Source organism: Strigops habroptila, chromosome 4 (genome assembly GCF_004027225.2).
Source record: "Strigops habroptila isolate Jane chromosome 4, bStrHab1.2.pri, whole genome shotgun sequence".
Lineage (NCBI taxonomy): Eukaryota > Metazoa > Chordata > Aves > Psittaciformes > Psittacidae > Strigops > Strigops habroptila.
The window spans coordinates 52,071,734-52,089,732 of NC_046358.1; the positions used below are offsets into that span (position 1 = coordinate 52,071,734).

The following is a 17,999-nucleotide window of genomic DNA, read 5'->3' on the forward strand; positions in this document are numbered from 1 at the left end:
CCCACAAATAGAAATACCTGCAAAATCAGAAGCCTTTGATACCTTTGCTCTTAAAACCAATTAGCTCAGGAAACCCAGGTTTTGCTCTTCATCTGTGAAGCCCAGAGAGCCTGTCAGGTGTTGCATCTATATGAACATGGAAACCTTTTGACAGATGCTATGTTCTTTCTCTAGATACCAGTGTTTTGAGAGCTCACGAAGGTGCTGCAAGGTTTGAATATTTAGTACTGACATGGCAGCTGCAAATGACAGCTCTACAAACTTGTGACTGTTCCCTGAGGCACTTGTTTACAGACTGGAACGGAAACATTGTCTGCAGACCACAATCAAGGAAAGACTTGAATGTTCATCGTGAGAAACAAATTCTGAAACAATAAAATAAGCTCTATTTCCTTCAAAAAGGAAAAATTAAAAAATTCAAAGAGGAAAATTCAAAGCAAAAGAGACACAAAGGGAACACTTAGAAGTCAGTGTGTCATTCACTGCAACCTGTCAAGATTCCTGGTACTTGTAGTGCTTGTAGATATTTACAGAACATTAACCACAAAAAGTCTGCTCTTGTAATATTTATCCAGGGCTCTAAATCTGAACAGGGAAGCCTGCTATTAAATGGCTGCAAGTGGGGCCAGCAAATCTTAAATGAGTCCAATAATTAGAGTGAAATATATCAAGTGCTACAAAGTGAAAGCGCCCCAAAACACTAATCAATTTTGAAATGTGACGCCATGCAGCGTTCAAATGGTTACAAACCCCAACTGTGATGCCCTCCGTTCCCACTTAACGTCATGGCAGTGAAAGACAATGGCATCATGAAGCAGCACTGTCTGCAATCCAGTAATACCTGTGTTGCAAAAGCATCTCTCTCCCTCGTATTAACTTGTTTCTCTCCGTTTCCTGGCAGCATGCTAAAATACCTACTTCTAGTCAAGCACCTGAGACATGTTACTTTCTGCAGTGACACACCAGAAACCAACCTGGGCTGAGTGGGTAGATGTCATTTTCAGCCCCGAAGAACAGATTGCGTGTCAGCTTGCGAGGATCGACCTTCTGAGGGGTGGACGAGGCCGGACAGAGGGAGAACCTGCGACGGAGAAAGTTCTCCTCCTTCATGGCATGAGTTGTGGGGGTTTTCTGAAAAGCAAAGATAGAAATAACAGTTCATTTGAAGACACAGGAAATCAAAGTTTCACACCCAGATGACTCCACTGCTTCAAAGCTGCCTAATCCTATGTAATGTGCCAGATCTTTTTATAGAGTGCCAGAAGGCTATGCAGGGAAAAAAAGAAAGTGATATTAGTTTGAAGCTGCAATTACTGATTTGCTGACTCTCAGTATTTCAAAACTGCAGGGAAGCAGGACACTGCTCCTTGGTGAATCCAGGCAGTGTAACACCCGCCTGCCTACCTGGATCTATCTAGGATAATAGCTACTTACCAGCTCTATTCAGCACACAGTGTCTAAAATTCATGGTTTGGTTTGTTTTGGGTTTTTTTTTTAGGTTTTGGAGTCTCTCTCATAAGTGTAACTCCATTGGTTTCAGCACATTTACACCACCTCCACAAAACAACATTGAATCAGAGCTGCATGGAGGAAGAGGAACCAGCTGCACAAGCTGCAGAGAGCAACAAAAGCAGAGACAATGCCGGTGTTGCTCCTGCCTTATTTCCAATTACAGCACATCCAAATAATTTCAGGTTTGTTTAAAATGACATTTACATCAGTTTTGCAGTTTGATCAGTAAGATAAACCTTGCTGCTCTGTGAGGGTAAAGAACAGATTTGTCTCCCCCAAAGCCTCCCTGCATCCCCATATGAGAGCCTGGTGGTACTGTGCTCTTTACCACCACTTGGCTAGTGCATTAGACTATCCTAGCTGGAATTAAAGGTTTCTTTTATAACCATCCAACAAGCAGTTCTTTCTTACCCATTACAAACAGATATTATGACTGTCTCCTTCCTGAGTTACAAGCTTTATTCTCTCCGCACGTGCAGCCAGAGGCGGGGCTCTTGCTAGCAGTAAGAAGCATTAATCCAGCCTTTGGGTAGACATTACAGACCCCAAGGTCTGCTGCTTCTCCAGGGGACAGTTACTGAGGTAAGAAAAACCCTTTAGATGGTATACGTTTCCTGAAAAGAGCCTCCACGTTTTCCCATCTCTTTTAATCCAGTAGCCTAAAGAAAACAAAGGGGGGAAAAGCTGCCCTGAGTCACAGTGCAGTTCAGGAAGGCAGGACTAACATACATGTAAGGTGACCTGTGTGGCACTAGGTGGAAAATGGGCTGATTACAGGCTAGAATATCCTGCCCTGCCCTTCCTGCTCTCAGTACCACCCCCTGCGCTTGTGCTGATCCAAATGCCCAATTTAATGGGGAACCATCAGTGGCCTCTTGGAACTCAGCTGAGAAGCTGCATGGGGGATGCCATGAACGCATTCCAGTATAAATGCCCCTCCTTTGCTTTATCTGAGCTCTGTCCTTTTGCCTGCCCTGCTAATCCCTGTAGAAGACAGCCTCAAGATTTCAGGTTTTGCAATTATTGTTTTAATTTATTTCCACAGCAGGCTGCATCAACTTTAAAAACCAGCTGTGATTTACACATCAAGAGAGAACCTGCTCCTTTTTTCCTGCAAGAGACTGCCTCAGTGCCCAAGACCTTAATTTGATCTAAATCAGGCCGGACTCCAACAATGAACATGGGTTACCAAAATCACTTGGAGCAGCAGGTCTTTCTGAACCCAGCTTACCATGCTGGGATGGGTGAGCCATGAGATGTGAGGGCTAACATCTGCAAAGGGGCAAACGGCTAGCGGTTGGGGCTAGACCCAAAAAGGGCTCCCCTAGGCCACACAGCTTCAATTTGAAGGGGATACATCTCCCCTGCTGTGTCCACATCCTCCACAGAGGATTAATTAAGGTTTGTGCAGTGCTCGGAGGACACAACGCTCCCCAAAAGACCCTATATGTTATCATGTCCTCCCTGTGAAGTGGCTGTAAGACACTACAGACTCAGCAGCAGCATTTCACCATAACCACTTCACACAACTCTTGATGAAATGCTTTGAATTTGGGTGCCAGGACATGGATGGCATGCTGGACAGGGCTGCCATAGAGCAACCCTTCACACAGCACCTCCCGTGAGGCTGTTTCAGGCCCATGACATGTGACGACAGTGGGGTGAAATGAGGCAGCCGCAGTGCCTTCAACTCACTGCTGCCCTGCCTCCTGTCAGTTCAACTGCGCAGCAACACTGCCCTGCAAACATAAATCCGGGCTCAAAGAGTCCCCAGGTTCCCACTGCAGCCAACAACATCTCCAAAGCAGCAGGTAACTGAGCTACCTAACATTTAGCAATGTAAATAACCCTTTTTTTGCATAGATACTCTTGACTGCACACAGCTGGGTGGGGAGAAGATGCAAAATTAAAGCTAAATTTAAAAACGAAAAGAGAGAGAGGAGGAAAATGCAGCTAGTTACATGTCTGGAAGTGAAATATTTAAAAATAATCCACATCTAAATAGCTGGGTTTGGAATGCTAACACTGAGCTATTTTCTGCTCTTGTTCCCAGAAAGACATCTCAACTCTCCACCTCTACAACTGCTCGTAAGTGGCTTGGAACAAAAGCAAATCCAGGGGATACTCTCCCCCAAAAAGCAGTGACTCGTCAAGGCTGAGCTGTTCATGCAGGAAGGCATTCAGAAATCCCAGGGCCATCCAGTTGCAAGCAGGCTGGGGAACAACTTACAAACATAAAACATCTGTCTATCCAGCTCTTACGCCCTGCTCTCGTAGGGGAGACTTTTCTTGACAGAGTCACAAAAAGGCTGCATTCAGCATCATTTTGTCTCTGCAATACTGTGAGCCACATCACTGAACTGCCAGCCAGCTCACACTGATGTCGGTGGCAAAACCCCTCCAGACACCTGAGCAAGGGCACGCTCTATACTTGGTTAGACATACCAGAACACAACTTCTGCCAACTGCTGCTGTATTTACTACGCAGAGAGACTGACGCTCCAATGTTTCCCTCACCTATTATTTCACACTATTCAACCAAGGGATAATTGCCAGAATTACTGTCCTGATGCTCTCTTGTTCCCACAGTTATTTAAGCCACAGGCTTGACAGTAAGAAATCTGGATGTCTTGTTCAACCAGGAGCACCCACTGGGCAATAACAAAGGGAAGACTTTTCTCAAGTCTGTAATTTGCTCTGGCTCTTGTCTTCCGTATCTTAATGCAAACTTGTGGCAGCAGCTTATCTCTTTTTGATCACAAAGATCAATTTGAGTAAGTTCGCCTTAACTGGGTCCTTTTTGGCATAAGACCTCCTGTGACCTCCTGTGACTGAGAAGCAGCAGCTTCTCAGTGTGTCTGTCTGTCAGCCACACACATGCAACCATGCACCACACCATGTCACCAACATCCTGGCCTGTTTTTCAAAGACCACCTAACATTGCATTGCTCCAGCTCACGAGCACTGATCGTTCCTACATTTGATCTCATCCAGACAAGTTCTGATGCCACCCACATTTTAATGGGCTGCACTCCAACTAGAAGCTGACAGCAGCAGAGCCTCTCGTTCAGTGTGCTATATCGTGCAGTTTAACTTACTTTTCCTTTATTTTGGGTAAAAGAGAAGACTTGTTGGCCTACAGCTTGTTCTCTGAGACTGCACCATCTTAGATTACCGTGACATTTTGCCAGAAATAGGCTGAGATGGACAGACTCACCCTATAAGACTTTACCTCATTGTGCAGTGTAATGCGCAGCACAAAAGCACAGAAAAGGACTTTTTTTGTGGGTTGTTTTTTTTTTTAATAAATCAGACACTTTTTTCCTTGGTGGGAGAAAATGTAGTCCACACTATTAAGATTCTATAATACACCTGAAATATTTGGCTTGGTTTCTGAAAGATATCTCTGTGTGTGTATGCATCTGTATCTATCCTGTTTTGTCCTCCCTCCCAGTGCCTTTTGCATCACTGGCAAAAGTAAAGGAAATCCAACAGGTGTTAGAAAACTTGAAAACATTAGCTTCTTAAAAGTTATGTGAAAATCAGAGGCTAAAGAAAGGAAGGAAACTGTACTGCTGTTGTTTGAAAGAAGGGCAGTACTTGAATCCAGCTATTACCAAACATCAGTGAATCCAACATAAGCCACAAATGCATAAGAAAATGAGGCTTCATTAGCTCACTCAGAGAGCTACTTCTTGTTTCTGCCCATAAGGGTCTGCCTGCTCAAGCTAGTTTCAAATTACATAAAGCTCATGAGAGTTAACGGGTGCTGAACAGTAGATGCCAGGGGCAATTTCCAAAAGGGATATAACAGGAAGGTGGGAGGTGTGATCGGTGTTTGCCACAACAGGGCTTTTTAGACACCTAAATCCAGCCTCTGTCCAGAATGACCTGTGTGAAATTGGAGCGCGTGAAGGGTTCCAAGAGTATAGCCTTGTCCTACATCTACTTTTATACCATTAATGCATGATTATCTAGAAATCATACAAAAATTCACTGGTAAGGAAGTATCTGGTAAGAAATAAGCATCCATAGACAACAGACATCCAGACAGGAGCGCCTTTGAGTCTCAAATCTTTCATGTCTGATTTGGAAAACATTGCTGTTCTGAAACGCAAATCTACTTCTAAATCAGTATTTTGGAGGTTGCTTCAGGATATGCAGATGCTTCACAGAAACCAGTTCTGTGGGGGCTCGGGGAATAGAGAGAAGGTAAAAATCAAAATTGGACAGAACTGCAGAAGGCAAAAAATTGCCATTATGTTACCAAACCACTTATACAACACAAGGCAACAAACTTCACCCTCTGCTCCTGCATTCCCTCCAAATCTGGCACATGAAATAGAGAATTGTCCCAGAAAGATAATCGTGCCTTGATTTGAAGACACCAACTGATGCAGAATCTGTAAGTTCTCTTAAGAAGCTAATTTCACCATGAAAAATCTTCACTCTAGCTCTTGCATGAATTTATCTGGTTGTTAGTCTTGGTAGATTAAAGCACCCTGAAGTTTGCAGCTCAGGTCATTTATGGCCTTCTATTCTGTGCTCTTGATCATAAAAATGAAGAAAAGGTAATACAGAGAGTAATGACAGAGCCACTAAACACAGTATTTTTCACGCTTGCCCCTTTCATGTTGACAGCTCTCTAAGCAGTAATGGGCTATTAAATGTGGGCCGCTCGCCGGAGCTTAAATAGGAATTAATAATTCAGCAGCAAGAAATAAACTTCTTGCTAACCCTGTCTCTGAGACCACTTTATCTTTTAAAAATGAAAAATATAGCAGATGAGAAGTCTGCATCAAACCCCATGAAACACAGGACAAAGGAATGGGGAACTTTGCACTCCTAGGCGGCTTCAGGAACAGCCAATGTAAGAGCAATGGGGCAAGAATAAAAGTTATTTTGTCAGCAAACCTCATGACTGCCATTAAAGCAAATGGGAACTGCCAGCGCTCTCCTCTTCTGGCACCGGACCTATTTTGGGTGAAGGCAGAGACTAATACACTTACAGATGACCGGTGTTGGTGCAGAGATAACTTTCATGTGGCTGCTCTACATTTTGGGCATTTTGTGCTTGCTGGGAAGATAGTGGCAGTGTTCATTATTGGGCTCGAAGCTTTTGGGGATGGAATTTTCCTGGCTTCACCTTTAAATTTTCTAAGTTCCTGATATATAACTACCACACAGCTAAACAGTGCGCTGCCCCTACCCTCTGCAAACTGGTGGGTAGGTTGGTTTGCTTACTCTCATTTCCAGCATTTTAAAATAGTATTGGAAATATGTACATCTCTATAAATAGTAAATTAGGGGGTTTGTATAGTCAAGAAGGCTGGGGGACACACACACACACATGACGGACTCTTAATTTATTCAAAGCTTGTTTCAAACAATCTTCTCTTTTTCTGGTCACTAAATATTTCCCAGAAATCAAATTAAACCATATTTTGTATTCACAGCAGTCATTCACTCCAGAATCCACATCAATAAGGAAAATTAAATCAAAAGATACTGACATTTCCTGATTCAATTAACCCTCAGGAGGTAAAAATTTCATGAATGAAAAGAGAAGGCGAATTGTTAGCAGACACATTTCTAACAATTGTAATCCTAAATACTCACAAGGAAAGACAGCAGCACAGACCCTCAACAAGGGTAGATTATTAGTTCAGTGGTGCACTGGTGATTTGCAACAGCTGAACAGCTATTCAGAAAGTCTGTGAAATCTGTTTCTGGAAGCTGTTCCTAAAATACCTATTTATAAGATAGGTAATAGGACAACCAACCCCCCACTCAAAGACCACAAACCAGCCCCAGTTAAATAAAACCTGATACAGTGAAAAGTGTCCATGCAGGCAATTTTTTTCTATACATAATCCATGTTTTTTGGTTAGGGATATGGCAAAACTCACATATTAGAGCTAACAATGAATGTTATGTGTTGTCATGCTGTTGGCAGGAACCTGAAGCAATGAATCTTCACAGTAAGTGTCAGCTATTCCCCAGAATTATTGGGATCAGTTATTTCTCTGTGGTGTTGGCAAGGGAACCTTTTCTCACCAGTGGTGGTCCCTGGTATGTTCTTCCTAGACCATGTCCTGCTTTGCTGGATCTCAAACCAGCCCCAGAAACTCAGTGGGGCCCAACTCTTTCAATCCTTCATGTGCTCCATCCAGATAAATACACTGAAATACTGGTACTGCAGGAGCGCTCAGATTTTGAGGATTGCCATACCCTCTGCTGCATGCCATACTACTCAGCTTGATGATCAGCCCAGGCTGGAAAATCAAGTTACACAGGTTGCTGAAGACACCCATCTGCAACAAAGGAACTAAGTTACGGAAAGCAAAAGCTACAGACAGCTTTATTAAGATTATATGCCACTAGAAGGATTTCTCTCAGCATTCTGAGCAAGTTCAGGAGTGTGGCTAGTTCATCCCTACAACCTAACTCAAAGCTCGCATGCCCTGCAGAGTCTGTAAAGCTGCTGGTTTTGTGGAAGTTGCCTACCACAGCCACCCCCAGCAATCTGCTCTGGTTTTCTCTAAGAACAGAACAATCACCTCCTTCTATCACCTTCAGCTTTTCTGCCTGCCTTTTCCTGCACTGGGCAGCAGAAACTACGTAGTAATCAGGAAAGAAAATTATTTCTTCCCTTAATTCTCTGTAAGAGGTCTTGCTTAATGCTTCCTTTGTATACACTAAAACATTTGCAGCTTTACGCACACCAGCAGCATTTAGACTCATAATCTTCTTACAACTAATCTCTCTCTACTGTGTCATATTCAAAGACCACAAACAGAACAACTAGAGGCAAAACCAGGCACTGAATGTCTACACTGAGAAAAAAACATGCCAGATCATTTGTTTTGGGGATGCTTATTTAACTTAGGACTAAGAAATCTGAAGGTATGGCCAAAAAGGGCAAACCATTTTTATTTGACATGTAGGAAAACCTCATCTTCAGAATCATCTCTGGTTTGGATAAACATCTCCTGTGAGCAAACACCAGCCTATCACTAAAGCCATGTTGTGTTTGGGAAAGGGATCACTGCAACCTTATGGCTTAGAAACAGGCATTCCCGTAAGTATTAAATACACAATCCTTGTGGGTTTTTTTGTCTTAAAACACTTGCAATTTTCTCTGTAAACACTACACTGGAGATTTTTTACAACTAAGAATATTGAGTGGGTCACTGAAGTGAATGCTTAATGATTTTTACATCCATCTCCTCTGCCCTTTAAACTGTAAATTGTTTGTTATGCAGAAGGCTATTAATTTAACAAAGCATATTAAATTTCCCACTAGCACTGAGGGGCTTCTCCTGACTTCGCAATTTCACTGGTCTTTCCCCTTGCTAACTGCATAGATCATACCCCACTTGCTGTAATTACAACTAGTACATCAACCTTAATTATTTCCCTGGTAATGGCAAGTGCGTGCAGAGTTGCAGGTTTTACCCATACTACGAGAAGGATGAGAAAATTCCCAGCACTCAGAGAAAGACAGGAGCGAGCACCTTTCCTGCAGACCTTTGTCTTAGTCCCTCACTTTCTTCCCAGTAAATCATACTTTGCCTACAAGGCCTCTTTTAGGCCTTGATTTTGGAAGGCATCTCTACTGAATCAAGTTCATGCGAAAGTATTTTCTTGAAGCACCAATCTATGCAGGAAGGTAAGGTGCTTTCTTTGAATCCTCTTCAGCCATTTAATCCCATGTTCTAATATAGTCAACTGGAGACAACCAAAAGATAAATCACAGTTGTTCAGCATATATCAAGCACCTGAATGCTTATCCATCCCACTGAATTTGTATTCAAAGTTTACCATTATCTGTTACTGATATCTCTAGTCAGCATTCATTTAAGTAGTCAAAAAGTTAAAAAGTCAAAATGCAGATTAGCAAAGACTCCCCACCAAAACATAATGTACAATCAATCAAGCACATGTACAAATGTATAGGAAGAAATGTGCCATCACAGATCACAACTGATCTCCTAATGCAGTTGTCATAATATACAAACCAAGAAATTCCAGTAAGGGTCCACCTTGAAATAAACTCACATACCAGATCTCTGCTTCTAAATTTCTGTTTATCTAGAAATATGTATATACTTGTTTAAATTAAAGTTTCTTATAGATGACACAGGGATTCATGTGCCTATCGCAGCTGCTTCTCTGCAGAGAACTCAAGAGGCTGTGGAGAAATATTTACATCAAAATTAAGTCATAAGCACAACTCAGGCACACATACATAAATTACCTTTGAGGTAGCTAGCTGGAGTAGGGTTAACAGCATGGGCTACAGTAGTAAGGCATGCAAGGCAGGCTAGAAATTATATGTGAGAAATCAGACAAACACCACATAGCCTGATCATTCTGAAATCCATGCTGTCTGCTACCGAGCAAGCCTGTTCAAGTGTTCAGGTAAGCAGATATAAGCCACCATCACACACCTCTTGCAATACAGACCATTCCTGAATCCCTGCTGCTTGTGCTGCAAGTGTGGGTGCAGCTCCCAGCCAGCCCGCAGCAGTTTGGCAGTGCATGCCCACTCCAAAAGGCAACACTCCCTTTGACTTGCACAGGTGTGAGGCTCATGCACAGAGGCACAGTATGAGGTTAGGCACTAAAATTCAGTGTCGAAAACTTTGTGCTAGTTAAGGAACTAAGCACTTGTTTATGAATTTCAATACAAATAAATTAGTCCTGAAGGTGAAAACATTCAATATATGACTCAAAAAATCTCCACCTGAAATGCAGATTTGAACTGCTCCGTTTCCTTTTTATTGCAGTTATTAATAATGATAGTTCATCCGCCAGCAACATTTTTTGTTTGAAGCACACTGTGAACACAGTGTTTCCAAGCCTGAGTATTTCAGGAAGCACGCCTCTGAGTCCTACGAACAGTATTCACAAGTTGCATAAAGGTAAACCACATCCACATTTGACACATTGAGCTTTCCACTAATTATTTGTAACTCAGTACACACTCTACTTGGGGAAGTGATATTCCACAGCCCCCCATGCCCTCAAGTTTTTATGCATACTAATTGTTAGTAATACCCTCTGATGACCTCCCATACCTTTTAAACTGTAGCTGCCTACTTAGGAAAACAGCTTTTTAATAACCCCATTGTTCTCGTGGTACCGTAGGGGCTAGAGACCCCAGGCTGTGGTAGGGGTTGCTCTGATGGAGTCACTGTGGCACGCGTTTGGGAAGAGGGATCGTGGCCTTGCATGGAACCTGCTATCCCCACTACCTGCAGGAGGGCTCCAATGGGCATGGCCCTTTGCAGGGGGTGACAGGATAAACCCAGGGTGGTGAGGGAAATATGGTATCAGGTACATGGAAACATAAACAAGAAATTCACTTAGTTGCTTTAACTAAAGCTATGAGAGATTTAAAGCCATGACAAGAACACGTTGCTTTGGACAGGCGTTGCAGCTAAGTCACCTGCAAGCAGGCCACATCTTCAAGGTCAATTCGTGCCTTGATATGTTCTTTAAAAAGAACATATTAAAAAGCATCATTACAGCCTGATGCCACTATCCAAATCACATAATGAGATCATATTCCCTTTTAATGGAAGGATCCTACTTCAAGCTTTAATGACATTTAAAAAAAAACGCAGACGAGTGCAAGCCTCACTGATGGCTTTCTATGATACCCACCTCTGCCTTTATATAATTAAACCCAGAAAAGATTGTGCCTTGGGGCTACACTCCCACCAAACCATTACTAGGAAATAGCAAGCTAATTTTAAGACACACTTTCATGCTTAATAGTGTCCTCCTGACATTATTCCCTTGTTTGTGAAATATTGCCCGCTTGTAAAAAAGTAAAAACCAGACTTCTATCTCAAGTCCTGCTGAGCCACTTTCAGACTCAGGCTCAAAAGGGAACTTCACTGTTGCAGTGAGGCAATGGTAATGGCAGGAAAGGATGTTTACAAACCAACTTCCAAGAGAGAAAATAACTGCTGTTCAATTTCACAAAGATTTTCCAGAATCAGTTCCAGAGTTTTTACGTCATGAGCATCCACCATCCCAAACACAAAGAACAAAACTGACAATCCTAAATGCCAAGAATTTTAGATTAGAAATATACTTCTACGTTGATATCCTGTATAAGCACAAACTGTATCTCCACCCAATGGCTCTGACACCAAGCCTACCAAATCATAGCCAACCCAGCTCATGTGCTTCTGAAGAATAAGCGATTGAAAAATGACCACATTCCATGGTGCTCCATTCATGCTGAATTTTCTGCTCCTCTATTTTCTTGTTTCTCCTATCAGATTCAGGCAGGCTCCGTAAACCTTGGGGGCCTTCACAAGAAGGGCTGAATAAACACCACCAAATAAATTTTAAGGGAGTGTATCTATTTTTGGAAAGATCCTTGTATGCCCCTGTTTAGCTTTTCAGACTTTTGGGCACTGTAGTATACCAAGATCTGCTGTACAGTGGTTTAAATTTAACATCCACCTACACTTCCTCTGCTACAGCCACTCTCCCTGAAATTCTACAGGAAATTAATGTTCTGTGTGTTTTAGCATAAACTTCACTGTTTCTCCAAGACAAGAGCATCAAGCTCTTCCTAGAACAATAGTTAAGAGATGGCACTGCAGTTATTTTGGTCCTAGATTTTTAATTAAAAATCTCTGTGGGAGGAAGGAAACTAGACAACCCACAAAGAGCATTTAGGGTGGAATTTATGCTGTGTTAAATGAGCCCAAAGGACTCAAACCGCGCACAGGCTGATGCAGCACACACAATGAAACCCACTCTCAGCCACAGTTCTCAAGCCAAAAACCTTTCTGTGCCTACCTCAGTTCTTCCTTCTCTCTCAGTTTATCTATGACTTATCAGCAAAAATAAGGAGATAGGATAAACTCTTTGCACTGGCACTTTCCTTTGATTCAGCCGCAGGGAGTTTTAGGCACGCAAGTGAATGAACACACCCTCATCATACAAATTTAACTGTGCATTTGTCTTTGCTGATCTCCTCTCACCTATTCAAATAATACTATCCCAATATTTTTGCCATTGACTACTCTGCTACTTGTACAGCTGCCCACTACCAGATGCAGCCTATGTGTGTGAGGTATAACCCAGACAGAAACTATCTGCACTGTGAGGGTGGTCAAACACTGGAACAGGTCGCCCAGAGAAGCTGTGGATGCCCCATCGCTGGAAGTGTTCAAGGCCAGGTTGGATGGGGCTTGGAGCAACCTGGTCTAGTGGAAGGTGTCCCTGCACATGGCAGAGGGGGTGGAACCAGATGATCTTTCAGGTCGCTTCCAACCCAAACCATTCTATGATTCTATGATAGTGTAAGTCCTGAAGAATCCAGGCTCTCGATCTCATGGGCAGCAAACCTGACAACATAGCTCTTGACAAAAGACAACAAATATGAAAGCCAGAGAATTCAGAAAGAGGACTCTTCTCATCACTTTAAAGCTCACCTATACTTACACTGGCTTTTTTTGTCACTGAATGGAAAGATCTGTGAAAAAAAACCCCAACAAACTGAAACAAAACAGTACTGCTCGGTTGCAACCCCTCCTTGCTACAAGCACTGACAACTGAAAATACAAGGCGGGTCGAACCCCCTACCTGGAGAGCTGGGAGTTCCCAGCTGAGGAAAGTAAGGAAAGCACTAACCACGCAGCAGAACACCAACACAAGGATGTCCAAGCTAGCTCCAGCATTGCCACAAGGGAGGAAGGAGAGTACAAACGAGGATATGGAAAACAAGGGGCACCTGCAGACCCCCATGTATAGATTTATGGATCACACTGACCTTCAAAAGGTCTATGTCGGAAGTGTAAAGGTGGCTTTAAACAAACCTGCCTCCCACACAAACATGAGCTGAGGCCTGGCACAGAAGGAAGATCAGGTCCTCAGCGTCCAGACTGCCTGTGATTGAAAGGAAGCCAGACACAATGCAGCGATTCATGGCATTTTCTTTATCACAGCACTAAGAGCAGCCATACAATGCTTTCCAATAAAGACTGCAGCAATTTATCACAGAGAGACAGGAGTTAGCAGGAAACGCTCCCATTATCTCTGCTACAAAAAGGAAATGGCAAGGAGAATGGCTAAAAGGTAACAGACAGTTTTTATGAGGCCGGACTTCAGCCCAGCTCCAGGCTGACCAGCTCATCTTTTCCACAGCAGCAAAGAAGTGGTAAGTTAAGTGTCAGCTGTGTAGGTCTTACAAAAGCAGTTACAGTTGCCACACTATGACTTTTGAAGAGAAACAAACCGAGACAAATGAAAATATTTCAATAGCAACCGTGCTGGTTTGTGGCCTCTTTAGCAGGGTGATGATGACTTAGAGTGGTGAGTACAGGCACCTAACAGGTAGAAGGCAGGCAGTCTCAGAGATACCTGCAATGCTGTAAGGAGGCGGTAGAGGAGAACAAGAGCCCATGGTGCTTTCTGGCAACTACTGTGTTGTTGGTCTGTGTTACAACAGTAGGCTTCAAAGTGGTTGCTGCCTACAAGCTCCAAATGTAGAAGAGTTTATAAACACAAGAGCCCAGATGGAAAAGATTTGAAAAGTTTGGGAGGGTAATGAGGGAAGAAATAAACAAATATCTCTGAAATGAAGTAAGGAAGCACTTAAAACAACAGAAGGCTAGATGGTCTGTACAGACATCGTGGTGCCTCTAAAAAGTACAAAACCTTCACCACCCCATGGCTGTGCACACATACCGAATTCCCCTACAGGACAGAAACACAGACTGCTATTACCAGCTGCCAGTAATAAATACTATTGCTCAACCATTAGCAATCAGTTGGCACAGCAAATAAAAGTGCTAGGAGCTGTACGCATAATAAATAATTGATAATTGCCCCTGCCTCAGAATGCATATTGGGATTCTAACCATCTCAGGCAGCACCTGGACCCAAACATATTTGCTGAAGAGCAACAGACCACACTAGATAATGTCTGAGTGTAGCAGGGAGAACTAAAAAGCATAACATTTCGATTTCTTCCCCTTGATCAGGTGAGCTCATTCAGTGTTTTACCCAGCAAAACTAATTTTCTGCTGCAGTTATCTCTTCACCTTTAGGGAAATGTATAAACACAGCTATTAAAGACTTCTATGCAGCTCACAATGCATCACCACAGACACCAGTGATGCAATTGCCGTAAGGACGACTGGGTGTTTTATAATGAACAATTTCATAGCTGGTTAAAAGTGGAGCCGACGAGACAATAAAAAGGAGCTTTTCAAAACCGCTCACCAATGGATTCTGTGGACTCCTGTGGGAGTGGGGCTGAGCTGATACTGCTTCTGCCTTTCAATCTCATGTAACCTGTCCCGACCGCAAACCTTGCTGCCGAGAACTGCAGGCAAGGACCTGTCTGATGCCTCTGCCTCTCCTTCCAGGGCTGCCAATGTTGCTGGACTCTCTAAGGAGAAAGATCAGCTGCTGACAGCCTGCGGCTCCCACCAGATGCAAACAGAGCAGGCAAAACCCGTGAGTCAGCTCAGGGAGAGAAGTAATCTAAACCAGCAAAAGCACCGTCACAGATCACTTTCCTCCTAGAAGGAAGCAGCAAAGACCAGGGCAAGCTGGATGCTAAGCTGGGTTACTGCAGACCTGTCCAAGGTCGGTTGCTTGCTCTTGATGACCATATGCCAGTTTTACTGACTGACTGACTGACTGACTGCTGCTTGCCTGTGCCACCCTGATAGCCCCCTGCAGCGCCCAGCCGCAGCCCCAGCCTGCAGGCAAGAGCCCAGCCCGCTCACAGGAGCCACCTCCACCACGATCATCAGTGTCATGGGGAGTCAATGAGCTTGGGGAAAAAAATGGTGAAGAAGTTTTCCTCCCTGCTCCGCGAAACAAGCCACTTGCAGTTTGGAAAGCTGTTTCTGAAGCAGTGCTTAGGCTGGAGGTAACGAAGTTGAGAAATGCAGCATTGAAATGGCACTCACAATAAGCAAAGGTGGGAATTAAATGAGATGGAGGTGACACTAACTCATAGGAAGAAACTATTAAGTTCTGTGAAAATTTATTTCCGTCAACAGCCCAGCAAGTTGTGCCAACAAGCAGCACAATAAAGCGCGTTCTTCCCAGCAAAGCGTTTCAGTCCCTTAACAGCACTAGCTTCTCCTCCCCACAGTTTCCTTCACCTCACCATCACCTGCCTTAAATAACTCCTTACCTTGCAAAGGAAAAGGATCATATCCATTTATTTACTCTGTGATAGAAGGAAAGCTGAAAGTTTTAGTTAGGTCCCATGCTTTCAGTCACCTGTCGGTCATGTGCATTTAAGACAGTTTCTCTCCAGAAGACCCCAGCCTATTAGTGGCACTGCCTTCCCCAAAATTACTCTGAATATGAACTCCTTCCCATACACAATGTATTTCTCCTTTGCCTGCAAACACCAAGAGTCTTTCCTACATGGTTCTTGCTACAAGGCACATACCAATCATCTAGATTAGCATCAGTACTGGGAAAAACCCATCAATAAACCATGATACTCAGGATTATGGTATCTGATTGGCATTTTTTGAAGCTTCTGTACCTGTTGCTTGTCGATCTCCAGACTGCTCTGCCCTACCCTGCTGATGATTGAGGTAGATGACCACAGATACAAATGCTGAGTATTTCACAGCCACCAGGCACTCACTTTTGACTGGCGCAAGTGGCTTTTCAGGACCCAGATTTTCAGCATTGCTAGAACACCTCTGTATTTCCCTGCCAGCTCAAAGGCACTTCCAAATAAGCATACTGGAATTTGCATCTCTGCCACAGCCCTCTTACATTGCCAATATTCTGCAAATAAATACAAAGGTCAGCAACCAGTCTGCAAGTGAATAAAGTCTTACGTCCTTTATTTAAAAATAAACTACAGCCATGACTCACATGACTAAGTCATGACTTTATAGCCAACACATGACCACTTCTTAGTTTCTTAATTGTGAATACGTAATGACAGCAATACTTCGTCTTTCCACTGTATGTCCAGTCACAGAGACAAGATTATAAGTACATGACATATTCAACACTTGCTTGTCAAGGACTTATTGAGGCAGCCTGCAGACCAAGACTTATTCTATACATGATTATGTACCAGTTCACCCATGTTAAACTGCAAGCATTATTTGCTGGTATATTTCTGCCAATACAAGAAAAGTGTCGATGTAGTCACAGCCAAATAAAAGTGCTCTATACTGGAATAGCTTGTTCTCCTTTCCCACAGGGGAAGAAGCTACACTGGTATGAGCATGTTCATACTGGCATACCTGATTTCACACTAGGGGAGGGTTATATCAATGTTACAGAGTGGTAGTTAAAAGCAGTGCAACTTGTTTACATAGGCAAGACCTTATTTTGTAGAGGATTTGCTCCTGATCTTGAAATGACTACTAAAACTCCTAATTCCTTGCACAGTTTAAACACAGAGCAGAATTGGGCTGATCAGGGTTTTAGATGAATAAAATATAACACAAATCAATAAAGACCACTGAATAATAGCAACGACAACAGAAGGAAGCATACTTTCACGTGGGCTCTCACTAATAAAGCCAGTTATACCCAGGGGACTCCACCCCTTTAGGCAGGTGAGAAATTACCCACATTGTTTAGCAAGAAAGGGCAGTAAAATGGCCAGCCTTGTTATATCACACTAAATTCCTGAAAATGTCAACTGATGAAGCAAATCACAGGATGCCACTGCCATAGCAGCTTCTAGCAGAATTCAAGCCTCAAGGGAGCTGAGTGACAGTGGTGTATTTGAGCAGACAGGCAGAAATGCAAATAGTGCGTTCAAGTACTTTGAAATCCATTATAGACAATTCCTGTCACTTGACAGTTCCCAAAACACTACTCCATTTGTATGAGTCTGTGTCCAGCCTCAGAGGCATAGGGACAGAAACAAAGAAAGAAGGGGAGACTGAAAGGAGGGGAATGAGAGATGAAGAGAGGAGGGCAGGTAGAAAACTAGAAATTGAAAGGTGTAAAGAAAGAGACTATGCAAAGGGAGGATTTTAAAGAGCTATAGGAAAGTAGGGAGGCTGGGATCAGCCTTGGGAAGGAGGGGAAAAGGCCACTCACCGCAGCACTCGCTGTCTCAGACGGCAATCACTCTCCTACTGACACCTGCATTCAACGCCACGGTCCCTTGCCCAGGCCGACAATGTGCTCCGCGGTGGTCTGGCCCCCTCCCAGATGCTACTACACTCCTCCAAGCTGCAGATCAGCACTGGACCCAGAGAAGGCACCGCACGCAAAGCCTGTGCTCCAGGGGCACATGGCAATGAAACACACCTCCCACACGCTGCCAGCACGCTGCCTGCGATCCCAGGAAAAGCACAGCGACTCTAACCACGGGCACTGTGGAGGAAAATCCTGAAAAGAAGTGCAGCCTGATTCAACCCAGCAATATGTCCAAAGAAAGCCTTAAACAATAGCCCTGGTGGGTGTGATCTGCCACTGTTCCTTAGGGGAAGTTTAAACTGCAA

The 17,999-nt window shown here is 43.5% G+C and overlaps 1 protein-coding gene across 5 annotated transcripts in view; it reads right to left on the reverse strand.

Annotated features, from left to right (window-relative positions):
- OSBPL5 (oxysterol binding protein like 5) overlaps positions 1-17,999 on the reverse strand; it is a 179,470-nt gene that overhangs the window by 63,059 nt on the left and 98,412 nt on the right. For 3 of the 5 annotated variants that reach the window (XM_030484015.1, XM_030484018.1, XM_030484017.1), the window contains exon 2: positions 975-1,131. In XM_030484015.1, the coding sequence (XP_030339875.1) occupies positions 975-1,131 (157 nt within the window). Of the gene's footprint in view, positions 1-974; positions 1,132-1,923; positions 2,052-17,805; positions 17,888-17,999 lie in introns of those variants that run through there. The other 2 variants (XM_030484020.1, XM_030484019.1) reach the window with 2 other exon arrangements.